The following is a 26,087-nucleotide window of genomic DNA, read 5'->3' as shown; positions in this document are numbered from 1 at the left end:
ATGCCAAAGAAAAGTGATACAGCAAGACAACTGGAAGATGGTGAGTTATACTTTTTATTTAAATGTAGCATTATTTAATAGTTACAATAACCCTAATATCCCTAATGCTCATTATTTTAGTGAAACGTTATTTAAAATCCTGTCATATGTTGACATTCTGTGCTTAAGGAGCTACTTATATATTTTTTTTGGTAGTGGGAATAGATATTGATGGAGAAGTGGAGAGTGCTGAAGGTAAGAAAAAAGATTACACTGAATTGTTTTTCTTTTTTATTAGGTGGTGTATAAGGCAAACATCAATATTTCTGGGTTACCCTTTATTTTGTCCCTGTTACAGTGTGATGGTTCATTTAAGTACTGAGTAATATTAATTAAATACATGTACTTACTATAGGGTTAGGATAGGATTAGAGTTTGGTTTAGGGTCAGTTGCATGTAAGTATGCCTAATTTATACTTATTACTATAGTAAATACATGTAACAAGAACACGTTAAAATAAAGTGTTACCTATTTTTGCTGCTTATAACCTAGAAAACACTGAGCAACTAAAACTCTACATAGTGACAGCAAGTTTTTAATATAACCCCCCCCCCCCCCCTCACCCATCCCCCCTCCCCCCACACTGTAATAAATGATTGTGATTTTAACGGTATTTTACTGTAAAAATGCTATGGTGAAAAACAGGTAATTGGTCAACAGAAAGTTTCCATACTATATACGGTGAATAACTGTAATAGATCTAACTTTACATTTCAGTACAGTAAAATACCGTTAAATGTACAGTTTTTGGAAGTGAAAAAGAACAAGTCATTGTGTAATTTACAGTGAAAACCCGTAAATTGACATTCCCAGAATTCCCTGCGTGACACTTCGCATTTGATGTATTTTCATTGCAATAAATATGTTTCTTCTTTGTTTTTTCTAATCAGTTATGTACATTAGGGTTTTATGTTACATCTGATGCTGTTATATGAATGTTTATTGCATTTTTTCAATTTCATGTGTTTTACCATGATGGTGTTTAGTGTTTGTGTGGATGACACTGAGCACCTTCTACATATTAGTATTGTCCTCTTAAAAGCTGCTTGTGATGAGCTTTGAGTCATCACGTGATTCTCATCACCACTGTGATTGGTGGTTGTCCGTATATATCAAAGGTACATAACAGATATTAGTATTTCAATTGGTTGGTAATTTAACATTATTTCAGTCAATGAAATATGTTTTTTTATCGTAAATTGTTTACAGTGTAAACAAAATCATTACAATATAAACCTTTAAATTATACGGTTTTGAACTGTAAAAAAAACATTTTTTAACCGTAATTATTATTACATTATAAACCTTTAAATCATATGGTGCTGTCCCTAAAAACCTAAAACGTTACTGCTGTATTTTTTACTGTAAAGTTCTGGCAACCACAGCTGCCGTTTTTTTACCGTAAATTTTACGGGGATTTTTTTTACAGTGCAGAATTTGTAACAGTCTGGTTTTTATCTTTGTTACTCAGCAAGAATGTCTTGTTTTTATGCATTTTCATGACAATACAATTGTGCTCTCTTTTTTTCAGAGGACAAAAGAGCAAAAGGAAAGGGTGCCAAAAAATCAGCAGCCGGTAAACGGGGCAAAGCAGCCGCCAGTGAGGATGGTGAGGATGAAGATGAGGATGATGAACCCCCCAGAAGTCGTCGAGCGGCTAATAAAAAGAAAGCTGCACAGGCTGATGAGGAAGACAGCGATGATGATATTCCACAGAGGAGACGTGCCGGGAACAGGAGAAGAGGAAACGTGCGAGAGAGTGGGGGGGATGGGGGAAATGAGAAGTCCGGCAGAAAAAACAAGAGAGGTGGGAACAAAAAACAGAAAGGGAAAGGAAAAGACAAGGACAATGACAAAGGCAGCGACAAAGATGAAAAGAAGAAAAAGAACAGTAGGTATGCTGACACAAGTGGTAACGAGAACTGGATAATGAAATGATAATTCATTAACTGCTCACGTGTCGTGAAGGTGTCCTACAGCAAGAGATCACTGAATATAAGACACAACTCTCCTGGAACTCCAATTAGATAAGCTAACTTAATGTTTTTTTTTGTTTTGTTTTTTTCTCTCTTTTACAGTCCATCCCCAAATATTTATTGAAATGTTTCTAGGTTTTTAAGGTGTAATTTACATGCCATATTATTGTAAGTGCTTAGTTTTGTTAGAAAATATATGGTTAACTATCCGAGCCTCTCCCTATAACCGCGACAGTATCTTTTTAACTATTCAAAGCCATTGCATTTTTAATACTATGTCTCCCCATACGCTCTAGACACACACTTGTACTGGTTAGAGCTCATGCATTAATCTCCATTTAAAAAGCTTAGACTTCTAACTATATATGCTCGATATTAGGGTTAGTCTTATGGATACAAAACAAAACAAATCTATGTTTTGGTCTAGTTTTTTTAATCAACATTTATTTTGCACATTATTTTAATGTGTCCTTGATACAGTGTAATTACACAAATAAGTGCTAAAAATTTAATTATGGTTACACTTTATTTTAATTTGAGCTTGTTACGGTGTAATTATACATTTAAGTATGCAGTAATATTAATTAACAACATGTGCTGACTATATAATTAGGGTAAGGGTTTGGTTTCGAATTAGTTGCATGTAATTATGCATAGTTTACTGTTATTACTATAGTAATTAGATGTACAATGTGTAACAAGGACACTAAAATTAAGTGTTACCCGTATTACTTTAAGTTTCGGGTTTGGTTTAGTGTTAATTGATTGCAATTAAGCATAGTTTAATGTTGTTATTATTGTAAAAAAAAGGGTTACCAATCTGTCCTATCTTTACAATTCTTATCCTTATAAAATCAATCTTTAAAATGTAATTTTGTTGTTTTAAGCCTGTGAAAAATGAAAATTCTGTCATTAATTACTTACCCTCATGTCGTTCGACACCTGTAAGACCTCCGTTCATCTTCGGAACACAAATTAAGATATTTTAGTTGAAATCCGATGGCTCAGAAAGGCCTCCATTGGCACAATGTACTTTACACTCTCAAGACCCATAAAAGGTAAAGACGTCGTTACAAAGTCCATCTCACTACAGTGCAGGTTCTACAATCATTTTATGAATCGACGAGAATAGTTTTTGTGCGCAAAAAAACCCCTAAATAACGACTTATATAGTGATGACTGATTTCAAAACACTGCATCATGAAGCTTCGAAGCGTTATAAATCAATGAGTCGATTCAGCGGTTTGGATCGCCAAAGTCACGTGATTTCAGCAGTTTGGCGGTTTGACACGCGATCCGAATCATGATTCAACTTGCTGAAGTGTTTTGAAATCGGTCATCACTACATAAGTCGTTATTTAGGGTTTTTTTGCGCACAAAAACTTTTCTCGTCGATTCATAAAATGATTGTAGAACCTGCACTGTAGTGAGATGGACTTTGTAACGACGTCTTTAGTACCTTTTATGGGTCTTGAGAGTGTAAAGTGCATTGTGTCAATGGAGGCCTTTCTGAGCCATCGGATTTCAACTAAAATATCTTCATTTGTGTTCCAAAGATGAATGGAGGTCTTACGGGTGTCGAACGACATGAGGTTAAGTAATTAAGGACAGAAATTTCACTTTTGGGTGAACTAACCCTTTAAGGCTGGAATACACTACACAACTTTTAAAAACACTAGGCATCATACACTTGCTGACTTTGTCAATGGTTACAGATGGAAAAACGGGGCATCATACACTAAACAACTGAATCACACACTACCAGACTTTCAGTACAACAAACGACCAGTGTTGAAAACGTGGCCAAAAATCTGTAGTCAGGTTGTGTATTCCAGCCTTAAATGACCTTGAACAACATTTAGTGAAGTGTATGCAAGACAAAACAATTAATTATTATTTATGTTATCTATGTCTTAGTGGTGATGATTCCAAATCAGACGAAGAGGACGAGTCCATGTCTGAAGGAGAAATGGCCAAACTGATGGAGGAGGTGGAGGAGAAGAAGAAACTGATAGCAAACATCAGAAACAAGCCTTGGCGAATGAAAAGACGACTTAAAGTCCTCAGGTACTGAGCAATCTTAAATGTAATGCAAAAAAATGTTAAAATGAATCAATAAGCTTCAAGACACCCCATTAGGCCATGACTAAATTCACAGTACAGCAAGGCTTTATGTGCCTTATTGTTTTAATAAAACAATTAATATAAGATAAAAGTATTAAGGACACATTTTTATGGAAACATTATTGTATTAATAACCCTCTGGTGCTGCTTGCATGGTGGACTGATTTTTTTTATTTCAATGAAATTAATGTACTATACTTTTATACAATTTGATATATTTTTTTTTATTTAATATTTTGCATTTTTAGGGGATTTTATGCTACTAAATTATATTTATGGAACAGCTGTGATCCATTTATTACCTGCTGACTACTTTTTGAGCATAGAAAAATATATTTTCCAAAACATGTTTTACACTAAAACTATGAGAAAATCAAAGCTATAAATCTAACTATAGTTGTGCTCCAAATTTGAATTTGATATCTCAATAAATTAGATATCAGTAAGGTTTTGTTTGGGCGCAGTACCAAACATTTCCACTAGATGAAATTCATCTCCTATTCATTGGAAGGAGTTCAAATGTTTTTTCACAACCATTTAACCTTTTCGAGTCAATGCCTTTTGTGTGTTTACATAGCAAGTGCCAAAACCTTTACACATTTTCGTACCATTCAGATAAAATCCAAAACATAAAATTTTTTGGTCAAAATTTGTTGAACAGCACCAGAAAGTTGACTTGTTTCATTAAGTTCATTCTTCAACACTATCTCATGACCAATTTGTACGTATTTTACGAGGTGGATCATTTGTACGAATTCGTACGACCTCATTCTTATGATTTGTTTAAAGAGCCAGTGATGGGTAGGTTTAGGGGCGGGGTTACGTACGAATTCATACGTATTAGGCAACTCATAAAATACATATGATTTAGCAAAAATCATACAAGTGAGTTTGTACGAATTAAATGAGTAAAATACGTATGAATTGCCGTGAGATCAGGTTGCATTCTTCCGCTAGTCCCTGGTGTAACTTAAAGGGATACTCCCCAAAACTCCATAAACTCCAAAGAATGAAAATTATGTCATCGTTTACTAACCCTCATGGGGTTCCAAACCTGTTTCTTTCTTTTTTGGAACACAAAAGATGATATTTTAAAGAATGTTGTGAACCAAACAACCATATCTCATTTTGGGGTGGAGTATCCCTTTAAATTTTGTAGATTAGTGGGTTTAATTCTTAATTCTTTAATAGGCCTTGACATGAGTGCTGTGCTGTGCAGTGACAATATACCCAATGGTAAACAAGTTTTCCATATCATAAATGTAGCTTTAAAAATGATAGTTCTAGTCCTTGAAGCTGATTGATTAATAGTTATCCAGTTAAGTGTCAGTGTTAAATTTTAGAGTTATGTTATGTTTCATTATGTTTTTGTTCATGTTTCTGTGTTTTCTGTGCAATATTAGTTTCTACAGTTCCTAAGTTCTCCTTGGCTGTGTCCGAGAGTGGCCCCTATACCCTCATTCACTATTCCCTACATAACTCCACTAATGTAGTCCACTTGAAGGAGTGAATGAAATCGAGTGAGTGTATTCAGACACAGAGTGCGCCAGAAGTTCTCTGGGAATTAATTTGGTACGACAATCACATTATGTGCATTATGGGAATTCTCTAGCCGTTGAGTGTACATCAGTTATACAATCGTTATTGCGGGCATTATGGGATTGAATGAGTACACTTGATAACAATCCACATTGGTTTCAGATACCACTATAAATGGCTGTCTCCTCAAATAGTGCCCTATTTAAGGGTAGGGGGCAATTTCAGACACACCCCTTGTTTGTTGCCTTGATTATTGACTTCGTTCACCTGTGTTCCCTTGTTAATCCTGTGTATAATGCTGCCTTCACGTGCTATCGGAAATTTCCTAATTCTCACTTTAGAAGTCGTGATTACGAGCTTGTTGCATTCAAGTGCTTTGTTGTCGGAGTGAACAGGAATCATGGTGGACACCAGGTTATTCTTGCCTATTTATTGGGGAAATCTTATTAAAACCAACATCATATGTAGGCTCCCATGCACCGACAACCATATAAACATTCCAGATAGTCCGCTTTCTGCTGATTCTGTAATTTCAGTCAAATGCAGGCTATTTTCGCTGTGTACCAAACATACAATACGCTTCAAATGATTACTCTTACATGTAAATATGTACTACATTAATGTCAAGACAAGACGACCTAGCTGTTTTGGGAAAAAAAAATAAATAAATAAAACCATCGACCATCGACTGCGAGGCTTTCCTCTCACAAAAAGAGCTTGCGCGTAACACGTCTTTTTCAAGACGGCTCGCCCGTGCACTTCCGGGTGCGATCGATTTCCGCTGCTGTCTATAGGCGCATTCACTGCTCGAGCGTGTTTGAGCTTCAGCACGTTCGGGCAGTGTTTGCGGATGTGTCACGTTTCCATTGCGGGAACGTGACCATCGCGATGTCGCGGTCGAGACTCAATGATCTCCGTGAGGAGAGAGAGTCCCCTCTGCCACACCCCAATCTACCGCCCCCGAGTGAGATGGTACTTTGGCTGGTGGCCAGGGTGACCTGAGGGCGGTGCTGTGGCACCCGACAGCTGTTGGGCCCCGCCCCCAATGCCTTTCGCTCCCGGGGTGCATGAGGAGATCACGCGGTCCCGGAAGTCCCCGTGCTTCCTGCGACCGTTTGGTGGCCTCCTCCGCCTTCTCTGCCCTTGATGGGGCCGCTGCCTTGGGTACACTGGGGCCCCCTCCCCCCCACTGATGAACTCTCTGTTGCGCACTACGGTGTCCACAGAGGGCTTTGACGTGGCGTGGTGTGGCTGACCTAAGCACCCTCCCAAAGCTTGTGGGCTCGTCTACTTCGGTGGCGTGATCCTGCAGAGCTACGGGCAGGCCGCCACCCCTTTTGCACATGCACAAGGGTGGAGCCGACCCAGGGCTCTTCATTGAGCTGCGTGCCGCAACTGATCCCGCCCCCGGGCGGTGAAGGTGGCCACACGCTCCCTGGGTCGGGCGATGTCCACAGCTGTGGTCCGGGAGAACACCTGGCCTTACCTGGTGATGTGGAGGACGTTGAGCGGGCCCGCCTCCTCAACTCACCCATATCCCAGGCTGGCCTCTTCGGCGGCGCGGCTGAGAACTGCGCCCAACGGTTCTCGGCCGCCCCAGAGCAGACTGAGGCTGTAACACGTACTGCCCCGGCGGCCAGCTGCTGCACCAGCCGCCGGCTCAGTCGCCTCAGTCCGCTCGCCGCCGAGGGCGCCCTCCCTCTTCCCGCCCGGCCCCAGCAGCAGCCTTCACCTGGGCCGCGCCGTGGAGGTGGTTGAGGATGTCGCCCAGTCCGCTCCCCAGACTGGTTAAACGCCAGGCTGGAGGTGGACAACTCAGAGATGGGTTCCAGTTCTTCCCAGGGGATGGTAGCAGGGCCTCTCCTTCCCCCGGTGGAGGGCCGGGGTAAAATCCTTCCGCTGCTGGCCCCCGGGCTAGCAGCGCTTGGGAAGAACTCATGTTCCTGTCTCTGAGGACCCAGAGACCAGTGATGACAGTGTGCGCCACCCACGGGTCCCGCCACTCGCATCCCTCTCTGTCACCAGCCTCCTGGCAGAGCAGACCCCAGTGGAACGCTCGTCCTTCCCTGGTCTCCTCTGTCAGGACGCAGCCGTTAACCATGCCCCGACCCTGGGACGCCCAACAGCCTCCCCTGTCCGGGCCGGTAACGCTGCCTCGCTGCCCCACCCTGGGTACTTCTGCCGTCCGTATGACCCCGTTGGTGCAGTCTCTGGAAGCATGGCTTCAGCTTCCGGGGCTGTCCCGCTGGGTCGCGCGGACCGTCAGGCGCGGCTACGCGATTCAGTTCGCGCAGGCTCCTCCCCGCTACAGGGGAGTCCGCTATACCGTGACCGGGGCCCATGCCCCCGTCATGCGTGCGGAGATTGCCACCCTACTGGCGAAGGGTGCGATCGAGCCTGTCCCTCCAGCCGAAATGAAGTCGGGGTTCTACAGCCCCTACTTCATTGTACCCAAGAAAACCGGTGGGTTACGGCCAATCCTGGACCTTCACATCTTGAACCGATCCCTTCACCGGCTTCCGTTCAAGATGTTGACTGCGAAACGCCTTTTCGAATGTGTTCGTCCTCACGATTGGTTGCAGCGATCGACCTGAAGGACGCCTACTTTCATGTCTCCATCCTTCCTCGACACAGACCGTTCCTACGGTTTGCTTTCGAGGGGCGGGCATATCAGTTGGCGGTCTTCCAATTCGGGCTATCTCTGTCCCCTCGCGTCTTTACGAAGATTGCCGAGGCAGCCCTTGCGCCCCTTCGGCAGCACGGGGTTCGCATCCTGAACTATCTCGTCGACTGGCTCATACTGGGCCACTCTCGGGAACAGGTTTGCGGACACAGAGATCGGGTGCTCCAACACCTAGCCCGTCTGGGCCTTCGGGTCAACTGGGAGAAGAGCAAACTCTGCCCCGCGCAGAGGATCTCTTTTCTCGGTATGGACATCGACTCGGTCACCATGTGCGCGCAGCTTTCGAGCGAGTGCGCGCAGTCTCTGCTGACTTGCCTCCGTCAAATCGAGAGCAAGAGTGCGGTTCCACTGAAACTGTTTCAGAGGCTCCTGGGGCATATGGCATCTGCAGCCGCGGTAACGCCCCTCGGATTGCTTCATATGAGACCGCTTCAGCACTGGCTTCGCGATCGAGTCCCGGGATGGGCATGGCAGTCTGGCACGCTCCGGGTTCAAGTGACCCGGCCCTGCCTACAGACGCTCACCCCGTGGTCGAACCTCAGCTTTCTACAGGCAGGTGTTCCCTTAGAACGAGTTTCCAGGCCTGTTGTCGTATCGACGGACGCCTCTGCCACGGGTTGGGGTGCCATGTGCAATGGACAAGCAGCCGCGGGCTCCTGGACAGGACCCCAGCGCCTACTACATGTCAATTGCCTCGAGTTGCTGGCAGTACGGTTCGCCCTGCACCGCTTCCGAGCGTTGCCGAAGGGTCAACACGTGCTTGTCCGGACAGACAACACGGCCGTAGTAGCGTACATCAACCACCAGGGCGGTCTACGCTCCCGCCGTATGTCTCAACTCGCCCGCCATCTCGTCCTATGGAGTCAGAAGCACCTGAGGTCCCTTCGTGCTGTCCATATTCCGGGAGTCCTGAACCACGCAGCCGATGAGCTTTCGCGGTTTCAGCCTCTCCCGGGAGAATGGAGACTCCATCCCCAGACGGTCCAGCTGATTTGGGAACAGTTCGGCGACGCACAGGTAGATCTGTTTGCCTCCCACGACTCTTCCCACTGCAGCCTGTTTTATTCCCTGACCGAGGGCACGCTCGGCTCGGATGCACTGGCGCACAGCTGGCCGCGGGGCCTACGCAAATATGCGTTCCCCCCAGTGAGCCTACTCGCACAACTCCTGTGCAAGATCAGGGAGGACAAGGAGCAGGTCCTTTTGGTCGCCCCGTACTGGCACGGCCGGACCTGGTTCCCCGAACTCATACTCCTTGCGACAGCCCCTCCCTGGCCTATTCCTCTGAGACCGGACCTCCTTACTCAGAGACGGGGCACCCTATGGCACCCGCGTCCCGACCTCTGGAACCTCCACGTGTGGCTCCTAGACGGGACGCGGCAGGTTTGAGTGGCCTGCCACCTACGGTGGTCGCCTCCATCACTTCCGCTAGGGCAGAGTCCACTCGGCATGCCTATGCGTTGAAGTGGAACCTCTTCGTCACCTGGTGCTCTTCCCGCCAAGAAGACCCCTGGAAATGCCCGATCGGGTCCGTGCTTGAGTTTCTCCAAGAGGGGCTGGAGCAAGGCTGTCTCCCTCCACCCTCAAAGTTTATGTGGCCGCTATATCTGCCCACCACGATCTCTTGGAGAACAAAAAGGTAAGTCAGCACGACCTGATCATCAGGTTCCTGAGGGGAGCGAGGAGACTGAATCCTCCTCGCTCTCCTCTCGTACCCTCTTGGGACCTCTCAGTAGTTCTAAGTGCTCTGCAGAGGTCTCCCTTTGAGCCTTTGCGGTCGGTTGATATTAAGTTCCTGTCGATGAAGATGGCTCTGCTGACCGCATTGGCCTCTCTTAAGAGGGTTGGGGACCTGCAGGCTTTTTCGTTTGACGAAGCGTGCCTGGAATTCGGGCCGGCTAACTCTCACGTGATCCTGAGACCCCGGCCTGGATATGTGCCCAAGGTTCCTACCACTCCCTTCAGAGATCAGGTAGTGAACCTGCAAGCGCTGCCTTTGGAGGAGGCAGACCCAGCCTTGGCATTGCTCTGTCCAGTACGCGCCCTCCGCGCCTACGTAGACATGACGCAGTGTTTCAGGACCTCAGACCAGCTCTTTGTCTGTTATGGTGGAGAGCGGAAGGGAAGTGCTCTCTCAAAGCAAAGGTTGTCTCACTGGATAGTGGACACCATTGTTTTGGCTTACCAGCAGCAAGGTCGACCATGTCCCCTTGGTGAGAGGGCACACTCCACTCGTAGTGTGGCCTCCTCTTGGGCTCTAGCGCATGGCGCCTCGCTGACAGACATCTGCAGAGCTGCAGGCTGGGCGACACCCAACACAATCGCCAGATTCTACTATCTCAGAGTGGAGCCAGTGTCCGACTATGTACTCGCCACCCCGAGGGGCCGGTAATGGACCAGGCTTTGGTGTCTTCGCTTGCTCGCCACTCCACTCCACGGACTGGATACGTGCGATATTTCCTCAGGTGAGCTCCCCGAGAGCCCTGAGCTCCTCCATCACTGCTTACGCCGATACCTGTGTGCGGGCTCGCCCAGTCGCTGCTGGACTCTTCTATTACGCCCATATCCAGCATAGCCTCTAATTCCACCTGAACGACCTTTTTCTTGTGTTCAGGTAACCGGTAGGGCCGACTGCGAAGCCTAGCCCCTCTGTTGTAAAGCTGTCGTTGTCTGTCCTGAGCCTGTAACAAATTCTCCATTGATAGCCGCCCCAAAGTGTGGAGTTTTGTTCTCAGTTCCAGGACATACTGAATTTCGTTCTTACTCGCGGAAGGTCCGTCCTCCCAAGCCTCCTTAAGGACATCCAGCACCCCCCGAGGCTGGCGCCCATAAAGAAGCTCGAAGGGGGAAAACCCCGTGGAGGCTTGCGGGACCTCGCGAACAGCAAATAACAGAGGTTCTAGCCACCTATCCCAATTTTTGGCGTCCTCGTGAACGAACTCACGAATCATGGATTTCAACGTGCGATTAAATCGTTCCACCGGGTGATAGACGCTGGTGCGAATCGATTTAATGCCCAACAACTCGTACAGTTCGCGAATCGTTCGTGACATGAACGCCGTGCCTTGATCGGTGAGAATCTCTTTCGGAATTCCCACCCGGGAGATTAAGGAAAACAGAGCGCTCGCAACACTTTTCGCCGAAATAGTGCGGAGCGGGACTGCTTCCCGGTATCGCGTTGCATAGTCTACCAAGACCAATGCAAAGCGATGCCCGCGTGCTGACCGTTCTAATGGCCCGATGAGGTCCATACCAATTCTCTCGAAGGGGACCTGCACTGGCGGGAGTGGGCACAATGGTGCTTTTGGGGTGGCCGGTGGGTTTACCAACTGACATTCACGACATTGCCCGGCCAGAAGAAGCGGGCCATTAGACGGTTAAGCGTGGCCGTTTGTCCTAAATGCCCGGCCATCGGATTAGAATGAGCCGCCTGGAAAAGCATTTCCCGGCGGCTTCTAGGTTCTAACAACTGGGTTGTATTCTGTTTTGTCTGGGCGTCTTGGGTCACCCGATACAACCTATCTTTTAACACACAAAAATACGGATAAGAGAGCAGCTGGTCAGGGTGGAGAAGGTGGCCGTCAATGGAACGGACCTGCGTGAACGCATTTTTAAGCGTCTCATCCTGGGATTGTTCCAGGGGAAAGTCATCGCGGTCTGTGAGAATGGGCATCTCACGAGCGCTCTGTTCCCCCGGAACAGCTCCCAGAGGTCCCGAATCCACCTCTCCCACCTGAGCAACCGACTCTTTCCGGTTTACCTGTTTATCCCAAGAAGCACCCGCACACAAATGTCCCAACAATTCATTAAAGGCTGTCCAATTGGTCCCCAAAATTAGCGGATGCCGGAGGTGCGGATTAACTGCCACCTCCACACTATGCTTTTGACCCCTAAATAGAATATCCACGGCCAGCAACGGATATTTCACCACCTCCCCGTGCACGCACCTCACCGTAACCGTGCGGCCGGTACCCAATGCCTCAGGGCGAATCAGGCTTTGGTGGATAGAGGTCTGGTTACAACCTGAATCAACCATGGCCTGATACGTACCCCCCTTGATACTCACAGGAATTAGGTACAGCCCAGCTTGATTGGGGGCGGCTTGTGGAGCGTCGGGGACCCGGACCAGTGTCCCGATCTCCATAACGGGACAGCGGTCGATGAAATGCCCCGGATCCCCGCAGCGCCAGCAAGCCGGCCCAGACTTCCCCGCCGCCCTAGTGGCTGGAAGTAGGTATTGTGATTGACGTGGAGAGAACGCTGAGGCAGATGGGGAGGCGTAGGGTTCCGCGACTGTCGCCCCTCCCCTCTGGAGCGGGCGGGCTGATGCTGGCGCATCGATGGGGCCGCCAGTCCTCCACCGTGGGGCCGGTCTGGGCGGCAACAGCCCACGCGACCTGGGAAGGGGAACAGGCTTGGGGAGAGAAGGGGAAGAAACAGAGGGGGAGAGAGAGAGAGAGAGACGCAGATGGTAAGGGCTCGCCGACCCCGTGGCACGCCACCATGTGGTCCTCCGCCAACTGGATGGCCTGGGATAGCGACGTCGGGCGGTGGCACTGGACCCACTGCGCGGTCTTCTGGGGAAGCCGCGCGATGAACTGCTCCAGTACCACACGGTCGATGATTCCCTCGACGTCGCCTCCGGCGGCCATCAGCCACTTGCGGCACGAGTCCCGGAGCTGGTGCGCGAAGGTGAAGGGTCGACCGGATTCGCCGAGGGTCAGGCTCCGGAAGCGCTGTCGCTGTTGCTCTGGGCTCCGGCCGACCCGCTGCAGGATGCCGCGCTTCAGGTCTTCATAGTCCAGGAGATTCTGGACTGGCAGTTGGTGTGCGGCTACCTGCGCTTCTCCTGACAACAGCGGCAGGAGCCGCATTGGCCAGTCCGACCGGGGCCACCCCCGGGACTCGGCGGACCTCTCGAAGAGGTCGATGAATGCCTCCGGATCATCCTCGGAGCCCATCTTCGAGAGGTGGATGGTGGCGGCCGAGTCGGTGGTATACGGGGGGTGGCCGGAATCTCCCGGACCAACCAGCTCCGGAACAGCTCGCGGTCTTCAAGCTGGGCGTGAATGAGGGCCTCAAAACGTTTATCCTGTTCGGCCCTCACGGCCAGCAGATCTTCAAGAGTCTGTTGGTGAAGACCGGCGAGCGATGACCCCAGGTCCGCAAGCGGCGTCTTTGGCGGGGTCTGCATGGCGGCGGCACTCTTCTTCCTTCCCGGGTTTCGGCACCATGTGATGTATGTTCGTGTGTGGAGAAGGAAGAAGGCGGGGTCGGCGTGACTGGGACGGTCGCTTTATTACTCAGAACTTTTGTAAACAACAAAACAGGCGCTCAGGCGCATCAAAGGCAACAATATACTCAATTTCCCTCAGCTTAATCACTCAATATTTCTCTGCTTCACTCCTGCAGGCAGGCACTCGCGACGTCCCAGTCCAAAGCTCTCTCACTCCTCTCTCTCCAGACAGCTGCTTTTATGTTCTCTCCACGCCAATCACTGGAACGAGACACAGGTGTTAGTAATCTGCACTTGACCTACTTACTCACCGCTCGTCTCCGCAGTTCCTCGCTCCCGCTACAGACTTCGCAGAACCACGCCCCCTCCGCCACACTGTGTGTCTGCCCTCTAGCGAGCCCAGACCCTCGTCTCCGGCCAGGTGCCCCGTGTGCATGGTATTTCACCGTAAGTCTCCGCAGTGAGCGGGTTTCTTCCCTTGGCGTGTCCCCCGCCAACCCTAGGGTTAAAAATCCACCTTCGGCTGGTACCCTAGAGATCTCCATATGCAGCCCCTAGCCGGGTCATATGTGTCTCTTAAGTCCTCCCCACGGGCAGGCATCCTTGGCATTCCCTCACTGGGATATGCTTCCCAGTGTACCTTGGTAATCCTGTGATAAGTGGGAGTCCTTCGTCCGTACTAGTCTTACGACAGGGTACTCACACTTACGCAGGGCACTGGAAGACAGCTGAGTGGCGGGATTATATTGGGACCCCCATTCGTTAGTCACTAACGTTACGTCATAGTGACTGAACGAAAGGGAACGTCTCGGTTACGGATGTAACCCTCGTTCCCTGAGGAGGGAACGGAGACGTAACGTCCCGTTGCCACATCAGCTGTGCTACCTGGAACACAGGAGTTCAGTCTTGGCTCCTCAAGCAGGTAACATAATGCGATATTGCCACGTACTTCCTTATATACTCATGCGGTGAGGCGGAGTTACGCATGCAAATTCCGCATGCCCCATGGCATTGGCACGGCATTGGCCGTTTTCTCTAAGCTCGAAGATGATAGGCTTATAAGCGAAACCCCCATTCGTTAGTCACTAACGTTACGTCTCTGTTCCCTCCTCAGGGAACGAGGGTTACATCCGTAACCGAGACGTTCCGTTACATTAAGTCTTACTGTGGCCATTTGCAGTGATGAGTAAAGTTTTTAATCTCCTCCTCCTCCTCACATTCCCATGTTCTCCTTGTGTCCATAGAGAGGCTCAGCAGTTTGTGGATAAATTTGAAGGTGCTTTGGGCAAGGGGAAAGGCAGGAAACTGTATGCCTACAAAGTGATGATGATGAAGGTAGGCATATGAAAATCTTCACTTTGTGCATCACTATTACTGTTATAAATTATTATAAAACATTCCTATTTTAAGAGAGATCAGACCAGAATGTTATATAAAGACGTTTGGAGTACACTTTTTTTCACCACAGCCAGAAAGCAACCACCTAGCAATGCCCAAGTAACCACCCAGAACTCCCTATCAACAACATAGCAATGGGTTGAAACACAACTTGAATACCTTGGCAACCACAATACAAAACCCTAGCTTTTAGCAATAGTTAAACTCCAATAACCTTTTATTGTAAAACGTAAAAATCTAGTTACATGCAGCTTCCTAAACTTCCCTATTTGCTTTGTGCCTCATCGTACAGAAATGGATAAAGTTTCAAAGAGATTTTGAAAATTTTAGGACGTCGTGCATCCCATGGGAGCGGAAAATAAAGGAAGTTGAGAGTAAGTACTAATTATTCCCATACATATTACATACAGGAATGGTGCATATCATTTCAGCTCTTTTACTGATGATAGAAAATGATTTATTTGACCTGTTTACTGAATTAGAAATTGAGCCATATTAATTGATTTGAATGTTTCTTGCAAATAAAAAATAAGAGGTACTCAAATGAAAATTCCTAATTCTGAGCCTTGGTGATGTTTCATCCATTTGCAGGTCACTTTGGCTCCTCGGTTGCTTCCTACTTTATTTTCCTCCGTTGGATGTACGGCATGAACTTGGTCCTCTTTGGCTTGACTTTTGGCCTGGTTGTGATACCAGAGGTCAGTGTATTATCAATTATGTTGTGCTTTACCGGCATAAGAAATAAAATGATCCTCTTTTGCTTTAAATTTGGCTTCAGAGATCAATAAAGTATCTTTGTAATATTTATATCTATAAAAATGGCTTCTGCCCTTCACAAATTATTTAAACATATGGAATTATCCACAAGGTTCTCATGGGACTTCCATATGGGTCCATTCCTCGGAAAACTGTGCCGAGAGCAGATCAAGCCACTGCTATGGACTATGCTGTTCTCACGGATTTCAATGTAAGATCATGAAATATGTATACAATGGGGTCTGAAATTTTGAGACCACTAGCGAAAACATGTCTATTTTGAAATTTTCAACAAACATTTTGAGTGAAAGTTGAATTGAAAAATAAACCTCAATTTCAGAACGTCTTAGTATTTTATGTCACTCTTTTGACAGTAGCAGCATGAACTCCACAAGTTCATGTGAAACCTAATGATCATGTTCTCAAGCATGATTTGAAAATTAATATCTTGTGCTATACAATGGAAGCAAAAGCATCTGTACAAATCAGTTCACATGATCAATGCCACAAAATGTACTTATTTTTATCAGTGACATACAAATAGTGTGGAATCTGAAACATTTATTTAATTTTGCATTATTTAAAATGTTCTGTTTATTTACAGGTTAAAATTAGATTTTAAAACCTCAGATTTTTGACCCCCCTGTATATATTTTCTTTGAAAACTGTGTTATGGAATTATAGAGTTTTTCACATTTCTTATTACCATTATATAAATGTATGGTTATCAATAATGCTTTTTGATGCCTTCTCTTTGACAGGGTTACTGCAAGTACTCTGTACTTTTCTATGGCTACTATAATAACCAGAGAACCATTGGCTTCCTGAAGTTTCGTCTCCCTCTGTCCTACCTCATGGTGGGCATTGGGACCTTCGGGTATAGCCTCATGGTTGTGATCCGAACGTGAGTCCCTCTTTCATTCATTGCTAGATGTTGTAGCAATGACATGAAATGTTCTTGAGAAGTAGATATGACTGTGAATGTGTATGCCTATACAAAAAAAATTCTTTAAAAAGTATAATTGCTATTAGTTCTTCGTGGATGACAAAAGCTTGTACAGAATCTAGTGTATTGTCTATTATCTAAATGGTTAAAAAAAAGTGTTTTCAGATTAGACACTAATGCAGAAAAAAACAATAAACCCTCCAATTTAAAGGTGAAGTGTTTAATTTTAGCACTAGTGGAATTTTTTTTTTTTTGGGGTAAAGTTAACACTCCTACTACTCCTACTAATTAGTTCCCCAAACACTCACGATGCTTCCAGTGTCATCCACTTTCAGCTAATTTTGCTGTACAAAAACAGTCTGTAATGCTGCTTGATACTGCAAACTTCTGTTTGTTATCATATGGTACTCAGAAATACACTGTTTTGTAGAACAGATAGTTTTACCATTGACTGCACTTTGCCATTCTTAATTATGAATCGGAAGCCTTGCATATTCACAGAAAATGGTTGCAAAACTACATTTCAATTTTGATTGAATGATTGCTATTTCTGAATTGTATATGCATATCTAAAATCTGCTTTACATGTGCATTTTACACATGCATTTGTAACAGTTTTGTCAAAGAAATATGCAAGCATGTTTCCATGTCAGTAACATAACAATAAGGTAATTGTGAGATAAAAAAAAGATGCAATAGTAGTATTTTGAGATATAAAGTTGCAATTATGAGCAATAGTCAAAATTGTGTGATATAAATGTGCAATTAGAGGAAATATAGTCAGTATTGTTAGCAATAAATTCACAATTATTTCATATGCATTGTGAGAATTATAGAATTGTACAACATTATAATGATTATGACAGAATTGTGAGATATAAATTTAGCTGCACAAATTATGAGCAAAAAGTTGTGACAAAAAGTTGCAACTGAGAAACATGTCATGATAGCTTGAAAATTAGTAGTCTGAAATTAATGAAAACATTTCGTTCCTTCCATTCAAATTAAGAAATTGTACCATTTTTATTGATCCTTTCATGTATTGTAATATTATTTTGTGAACAAGGGCAGTCAACCCTCTGGGGAATGGAAGTCATTTTTCATAAAAAACTTCACCTTTAAATATGAAACATTTTCTTCAGTTAGCCTAACAGAAAGTTCACCACACAGTATTATTGTATGAGTGTTACCAGTATGATTGTTGTTGTTTTGACTGCAATTGGAAATTGCGCTTCTGTTATCCTGCCGGCGAGATTGGATTCTCTACAAGTATTGAATAAAGTCCACTCTCGCTGTTAGGATGGCTAAAAACGCAGATGTGGGGGGAGGGGACGGAGAAGACAGTGAGTTCACCTTTGCCTGGAAGATGTTCACCAGCTGGGATTATCTTATTGGGAACGCTGAGACAGCCGACAATAAATACGCCTCCATCACCACCAGCTTCAAAGTATGTGCTTTTGTGTATATGTGGAAGTGCTTGGGTAGGTGTTGATGTGTGTGTGCTGACCACTGCATTTTTTTGTTTTTGTTTTGGTTGTCCTTTCAAAGATCTGAGGAGCTCAACTCTCTGTAAGGCCAAGTAGTCTGGCCAGATCAAGTGATATATTCTGTAGATCCCAAACGGTTATTCATGAGATTTTCTCTGATTGGAACCTCTAATGTGTTCTGCAGGAGTCCATTGTGGATGAGCAGGAGAACCAAAAAGATGAGAACATTCATCTGAGAAGATTCTTACGTGTCCTAGCCAACTTTCTCATCACCTGTACACTGGGTGGAAGTGGCTATCTCATCTACTTTGTGGTCAAACGATCCCAAGAGTTTGCAAACATGGACAACCTCTCATGGTACGAGAAGAATGAGGTAAATATAAGCACAATACCACATTCAATGTATTTTCTTAAGTACACTAACAAGAGGGGTTGGTCAATGAAACTGAAACACTGGCCAATGTAGTATTGGAGGTTTCGCGTCTATGTGCGACCTAGTGGCCAATCTTTTACATTCTATCAGAGTGTGAAGGTTGAATTACCAGAACAATAGCACAGTTGTAAATAATATATTGCAATCCACAACATAATGGGAGACATATCAGAGTTCAAAAGAGGACAAATTGTTGGTGCACGTCTCGCTGGCTCATCTGTGACCAAGACCAGCAAGTCTTTGTGGTGTCTCGAGAGCTATCCAGGGTAATGTCGGCATACCACCACGTAGGATGAACCACATCCAACAGGAGTAACTGTTGATGCAAGAGAAAGCTGTCTGAAAGGGATGTCCAAGTACTAACCTGGATTGTATCCAAAAAACATAAAACCACAGCTGCCCGATGTTTTAAATGATTCTCCTGTTTGCACCAAAATTGTTCGACGGGAGCGTTTAGTCAATATTCATGGTTGAGCTGCCAAATCTTTGATCACTCATGCCAATGCCAAATGTCGGTTTCAATGGTGCCAACAGTACAAATCTTGTGCTGTGGACAATGTAAAACATGTATTGTTCTATGATGAGTCCACCTTAACTGTCTTTCCCACATCCTTGAGATTTACGGCGTGGAGAATCCCCAAAGACACTTAAAACCTGGACTGTTGCGTGCCCAAAGGGAAGCACAGGGGTGGATCAGTGATGGTTTGGGCTGCAATATTATGCCATTCCCTACTGTTCTTGATGGGCACGTCACTGCCAAGGACTACCAAACCATTTTGGAGGACCATGTGCACCTAATGGTTCAAACATTGTACACTGAAGGGGGTGCAGTGTATCAGCATGATAATGCACCAATACACACAGCAAGACTTGTGACAGAATAATTTGATCAACATGAAAGTGAAGTTGAACATCTCCCACAGCCTGCACAGTCACCAGATCTTTGAGCCCTTTTGGAGGAGCAAGTCTGAAAATGTTTTCTTCCACTAGCATCACATAGTGACCTGTCCACTGTTCTAGAAGAGGAATGGCTCAAAATCCCTCTGGCCACTGTGCAGGACTTGTATCTGTCATTCCCAAGACAAACTGATGCTTTATTGGACCCAAAAGGAGGCCCTACACAATACCAATAAATGATTGTGTAAAACCAGGTGTTTCAGTTTCATTGTCCAACCCCTAGATGATGTAATTACAATAACATTTGTATCTCAGATGGAGATCATCATGTCTCTGCTGGGGCTGGTGGGTCCGATGCTCTTTGAGACTATTGCCGAGCTGGAAGAATACCACCCACGTATCGCTCTCAAGTGGCAGCTGGGGCGTATATTTGCGCTCTTCCTTGGCAACCTCTACACATTTTTGCTTGCTCTGTTCGATGAGGTCAATTCGAAAGTAAGTTTTCTGATGATAACACTTTTCATTTTCTATTCTTACAATATGTTTAGTAGGAGATCAGTGATTTTTAAGTGAACAAAACCATTTTTGCTTCAAGCTCGAAGAGGAGGATTCTATAAAAAATGCCAGCCTTTGGTACATTAAGGAGTATTATGCCAACTTCTCGGCCAACAACCCAAACTACACAGGCACTCCACCTCCAATGGACCCTGGTGATGTCATCAGAGGTCCATGCTGGGAAACTGCAGTGGGATTAGTAAAGTGTCCATCTAATTCCTCTAGCAGAAATCATATATAAAATACTGTAGATTGTGATTAATTGATGAGACATTCTGATCTAAACATGTATTTGCATATTTCTTGTGGCTTTATATTTGTGGTTGAAATCAAAGCATTTACCTCAAACCATTCCCACCCCACCATTAGGAGTTTGTGAAGCTGACCATATCAGATATACAGGTGACTTATCTGACCATCCTCATCGGTGACTTCCTGAGAGCGCTGATTGTACGTTTCCTGAACTACTGCTGGTGCTGGGATCTGGAGGCTGGCTGGGTGAGTCCAATATGTAGGTTCATCACCAGTAACCTAAACTGCCATTTAGGTTTTGATAACTAACAGCCTTTTTTTTCATTTTCAGCCTTCCTATGGTGAATTTGACATAAGCGGCAATGTGCTGGGATTGGTATTTAACCAAGGAATGATCTGGTATGAATGAATGCTTGTCATTAGTATATTTTTGCCATATTTTTTCATAAAAAAGAATTATGAAATTACATAATGAAATATCTACTTATGTCCTATTGAACTGCACTGTAAAAAAACATAACATGAAAAAAGTTGCAAAGACTGACTTTGTTGTGTTGGTTCAGTAAAAAATCCACACTGTAAAAATCTTGTACAAAAATACTTTTTTTGTTATTGTTGACTCAACTTTAGTAAACAACAGTTATACGAACTGAAAATAAGTTGTTTGTGACACAAAAAAAACCAAAAACAAAATAAAAAAACACGTTTAGTTGAGTCAACTTGACATTATTTGTTTTCTGTAGAGGTGCAACTATGTTGGCTGCCAGCATGCATTGCGACATGAAGCATGTCACCATTGTTGAGATTCATATGCTGATTCTTGATGTCTGTGTGTGCCAAAATACTTTTTTTCCCCGTAATGTATTTTAAATTCAGAATGTCTGTTCTGCTAAAACAAAATTTGGCTGATAAAATATTAATTAAGAAAATTAGCTTTTGGTCAGAAATAAGATTAATGATTTATTTGAGTTTATGAGGCTGAAATCTTGATCATCTTGGTTTCTTTCTTAGCAACAAATTGTGCTAAACACTGTTACAAAGACCACTAACTCACAGAAAGAGTCAAACCGCCCAACCAAAGGAAACACTCATCACCAAAATGGTAATGACCAAATGATTTTCAATAAAAAAATTCAACATCTAAACCTGTTAGTTCTTAAGAACTTCTGTTTCCAATGGACATTTTTTGAATTGGCTCAACTACAAAATATTTGTTAAAGAATAGTTGCACCTCTCCAGAAAAAGTTGACTCAACTAAAAAAATGTTTGTGTCACAGACAACTTATTTTCAGTTCGTATAACTGTTATTTACAAAAGCTGAGTCAACAAGAAAAAGCTAGGGGAAATTAGTACTAAGATTTTTTTGTTGTACAACCTTTATTTTTTACAGTGTGGGTCAAAAATCACTCTTAAGTTCAACTAAATGCATTTAATACAAATGTAACTATAATAAAATGTATTTTAATTGTAAATAGCATGCAGTTAAGTGTTTAGAAACATTACATTCAGTTCACACTTAAATATATTCCTTTAAGGTAGCCTATATTATTTTTAATAAATACTCTTTTGTGTGCTGAAGTGTAGGTATAACGGAGGCCAGCTAGTAGTTGCTGTGTGGGTAAACCTCACTCCTCTGATCTCGAGAGACGCTTTAGCAACTGACGCTAGAGGTTGCAGCCTTTAGCCTCCTTGTTAGAGAGCGTCCGACTCTCATGCCGGCGGACCCGGGTTTGAGCCCCGCTTGGAGTGGGCGGTTCAAACAGGAGGGGTTACATAGGCTACTTTTTCACAAGGGTTAGCTTAGCTATGCTAGCATCAGACTGTTGGAATCAACTGAAAGCTTGTGCTTTCCGTAACACTATTTGTGTGGCATTTTTGTGTATTAAATTGAAATATAAACATAAAGAGAGTTGCTGTAAGTGGAAATTTTCAGTTTAATTATTTACAAGGTTCCATGTAAACCAAGGGTGTCCAATCCTGCTCCTGGAGGGCCACTGTCCTGCAGAGTTCAGCTTCCACTCCAATGAAACACAACTGAACCAGCCAGTCAAGGTCTTACTAGGCATATTAAACATTTTCAGGCAGATGTTTTGAGGCAAGTTGGAGCTACACTCTGCAGAACAGTGGCCCACCAGGAGCAGGATAGAACATCCCTGTTGTAGACTGCAGGCAGCACACTAGGTTAAAAAATGCTTTGAAGCTTTTCATCTTGGAAGAGACAATTTAGACATTGTAATTACCATCAACATTGGACATATTCCAAAACAAGATTTAGCCACATACTCTTTTGTAAGTGTAGATATCAATTTGTTTGTCTGTATTTGTCAGGATGGGGGCATTCTATGCTCCTGGTCTGGTGGGCATCAATGTTCTGCGGCTCCTGAGCTCCATGTACTATCAGTGCTGGGCTGTAATGGCCTGTAATGTCCCACACGAGAGGGTCTTTAAAGCTTCTAAATCCAATAACTTCTACATGGGTCTGTTACTGCTCATCCTCTTTCTGAGTCTCCTGCCTGTGGTTTACACCATCATGTCTTTGCCTCCCTCCTTTGACTGTGGACCCTTCAGGTACATACACAAACACACACACACACACACACACACACACACACACGTTACGTTTCCATGTTTTATGGGGACATTCAATAAGACAATCATTTGTAAATTTTATCCCCTATTCCTAAACCTAACCACGTACATAAACATTTTTCGATTCTCAAATAACATCATTCCATATCATATATAAGCTGTTTTCCTCATGGGGACCAAAAAATGTCCCCACAAGGACTTCGGATTTTTCTGGATTTTTGGGGACATTATGTCCCCATAACGTAGGGTTAACCAGGACACCACACACACAAAACAAGCTCATATGCACACAAACACATACAAGCTAATACCCCAAATAAATTTTTATGATTAAATTTACTCATGCTCGTTGTGACATTTCCTGTTACCACAGTGGGAAGGATAAAATGATTGACATTGTTATGGAGACCATTGATCTGGATCTACCTGCATTTATGGGAACGATCTTCGGCTACCTAGCAAACCCTGGACTCATTATAGCAGCAGTGCTTCTCATGGTGTAAGGACATTTTTAAAAAAATAAATACAAAAAAACTGAGCACATAATTCCTTACATTTTGATTTTTGATTTCTTACAGTCTGGCCATTTACTACCTGAATTCAGTGTCACAGGCCTACCAGAATGCCAACTTGGAGCTAAAAAAGAAGATGCAGATGGTTAGTAGTGTTTATGTTCAGGGATACACAACAGTCCATTCTAAGATTTGTTAGATTGATAATTTTAAGCCAGTGTGTGTTTCCAACTTTAATTTATAGGCAAGAGATGAGGACAAGAACAGACGGAACAACAAAGACAGCACTAACCAAGTAATGAAGGACCTGGAGGATCTACTTCCCAAAAACTCTCCTGCACATCATGCCCAGAATAAAGCAGGTGTGCATTGCATAGAATGTTATGTTACTGATGATCATACATTAGCATTTAGTACACTTTTAAAGATAAAGGTTCCAAAAGAGTGTTTTCATAGGGATGCCATAGAAAAAAGAAAAACATTGGCTCCTAAAAGAACCTTTCAGTGATCATTCTTAAAAGAGCCATTTTTCTTAGTCTGAAGAACATTTTAATAGCCTAAAGAACCATTTGTCAAGGATCTGAGGGAGAGAGGACACAAACGCAGAAAGAACAGTAACAGAATGTATTGATAACAGCTGACAGGCACAAGAAATGTGTGGTGTGTGTGAAAAAGTCCAACAACAGGGCAGGGCACAAAACACGCAGACAGGTAAGCTGAGGCAGAAGAGGCAGCACTAGATGGCGGGGTAGTTGCATAGACTAGGCAAGGGCACAATAAACCAGAGATTTGACATTTGAAGATTTCACAGACACTGATCCGGTCTAGCAGGCAGAGAAACCAGGGGCTAGGGAAACTTAGATTGCAGGACAGGACAGGACTGGAACAGAATAACACTCAACACAACAAGGCAAGACTCAACAACATAACAAAAGACAACACAAAGAAAGACAGCAATATATGTCAAGAGCAAAAAAAAGACTGACAATTCTACACTGTAAAAAAACGGCCAAATTTTGACAGTAACATACTGTTTTCCAATGAAACAGTAATATACCGTAGAAAACAATGCATTCTGGGTAATATTTGTCATTTTCGAGAAAATAGCACTCGAAGTCGACACTCAGAGGCTGTGCTCCAAATCACACCCTATTCCCTACACTAGTTTACTGATATAGACCACTTGACAGAGTGAGTGAAAAGAAGTGAGTGAATTCAGACACTGATGAACACCTGCTGTTATCACTGAAGGAAAGAGAAACATGAACAGAAAAAAAGCTGATTTCATCAACTGAAGATAAAAGAAGACATTCAATCTCTGAAGATCTCAGCAGAGGAGGATTAAACAACTTCATGCATTACTAACCAGACTGACTTTAATTTTGGTCAGACGTCTACAGAAGCTGTTATTGAGAATTGACAGATGTTGTTTTATTGTTTCTTTTGACGTTACCATTATGGTGATCAGTGTTTGCTTTAGTTGGGATCTTGAACCTTGACATATAAACAGTAGCTTTTCTTTCGCTGCTGTAAATGTGTTTTTAAATTACATTTCTTATAGCAAGCAAACCCGAAAGACAATGTAAATAGATGATGTTGACTATTAATGGTCTGATTCACTGAGCTCCTTCAAAGGCTGTTCTATAATGATATAGTATGTAATTTTTTTAGGGTGTCCCAAAAAAGACATGAAAACAATTTGTGTGCAAAACATTTCGAACACCAATATTATTCAGAATCACATAGACATCAAGAATCGGAGTATGAATCTCAACAATGGTGACAATCAAAAGCTTAATTCTGCAATGCATGCTGGGTACCCGCATTGTACAAAAATCGTCCATGACTTCCAGCATGCATTGCGGCACCAATAAATTATGCTGCTGAATAGCCTGGTTAGTTTCTTTAATTCTAACTATTTATCTTTATTTTTGGTGTTGTTTTTGTGTTGACTTTTAGCAGTGTTTTGTGATGTTCAGAGTTGTTAATCTTAATCTTCTTAATCTTTTTTGTTGATTGTGACCATTGTTGAGATATATAAGCTGATTCTATGTGAGTCTAAGTTAGCCTGATGTCATCATACTCAATTCTAGTCAGAATATGAGTCTGATACTGCGTGATTATGTGATTATGGGGCGTGTTTCAACCGAACCAGGAAAGACCTCAATTGGATAGACCTAAAACCAATCAGAGCAACGGGGCGACGCATAACGTTAGTTATCAAATGTCAACAGAACTTAACTTCACTGTGTTGCCATGTCTGCGGGTTGAAGCGACCCCAATTATGTGACATACAGACCCAGGAATGCAGAATTTTCGCTGCCAGCCCTGCCAAAATAACACATATTTTACCCCCTAAATGCTTTTTTCCCGGAGACTCTATAGATTCTATAAAAATATGGTAACTTTAAGTAAAATTGTCACCCTTCAATCCATGTGTTTCTTTCTGCCTTAGAAAAAAAGCATGACCAGGGTGGAAAATCTCCAAAAGTGAAACCAGGCACAGCTGGAAGTGATGTGCGTCTGCAGAAAGATGTGTCACTCGCATCGGCCAATCCTAATGCCCGGGGGCCTGTGACTCGAGCACCAGGCCCGAGGGGACCTGGACCTCTACCTGGCCAAACAGGGGCAGGCAGGGGTCAAGGGCCACCCCCTAGACGCTAA

The 26,087-nt window shown here is 44.1% G+C and overlaps 1 protein-coding gene across 1 annotated transcript; it reads left to right on the top strand.

Annotated features, from left to right (window-relative positions):
- Positions 1-26,087, top strand: tmc2a (transmembrane channel-like 2a; the record flags this gene model as incomplete). The annotated part of the gene is made up of 20 exons (XM_079814292.1): positions 1-40; positions 196-234; positions 1,572-1,935; positions 3,934-4,083; positions 14,843-14,933; positions 15,289-15,370; positions 15,588-15,694; positions 15,865-15,963; positions 16,514-16,656; positions 17,998-18,145; positions 18,370-18,558; positions 19,831-20,010; positions 20,111-20,269; positions 20,440-20,568; positions 20,654-20,721; positions 22,651-22,890; positions 23,285-23,410; positions 23,490-23,568; positions 23,668-23,785; positions 25,879-26,087. The coding sequence occupies 20 exons, from the start codon at positions 1-3 to the stop codon at positions 26,085-26,087; spliced, it is 2,760 nt and encodes a 919-aa protein (XP_079670418.1).

Source organism: Gobio gobio (assembly GCF_949357685.1).
Source record: "Gobio gobio genome assembly, chromosome: 4".
In the NCBI taxonomy this organism is placed as follows: domain Eukaryota; kingdom Metazoa; phylum Chordata; class Actinopteri; order Cypriniformes; family Gobionidae; genus Gobio; species Gobio gobio.
The sequence above is the reverse complement of the archived record's forward strand: the minus strand, read 5'-3'. Positions and strand labels throughout refer to the sequence as shown.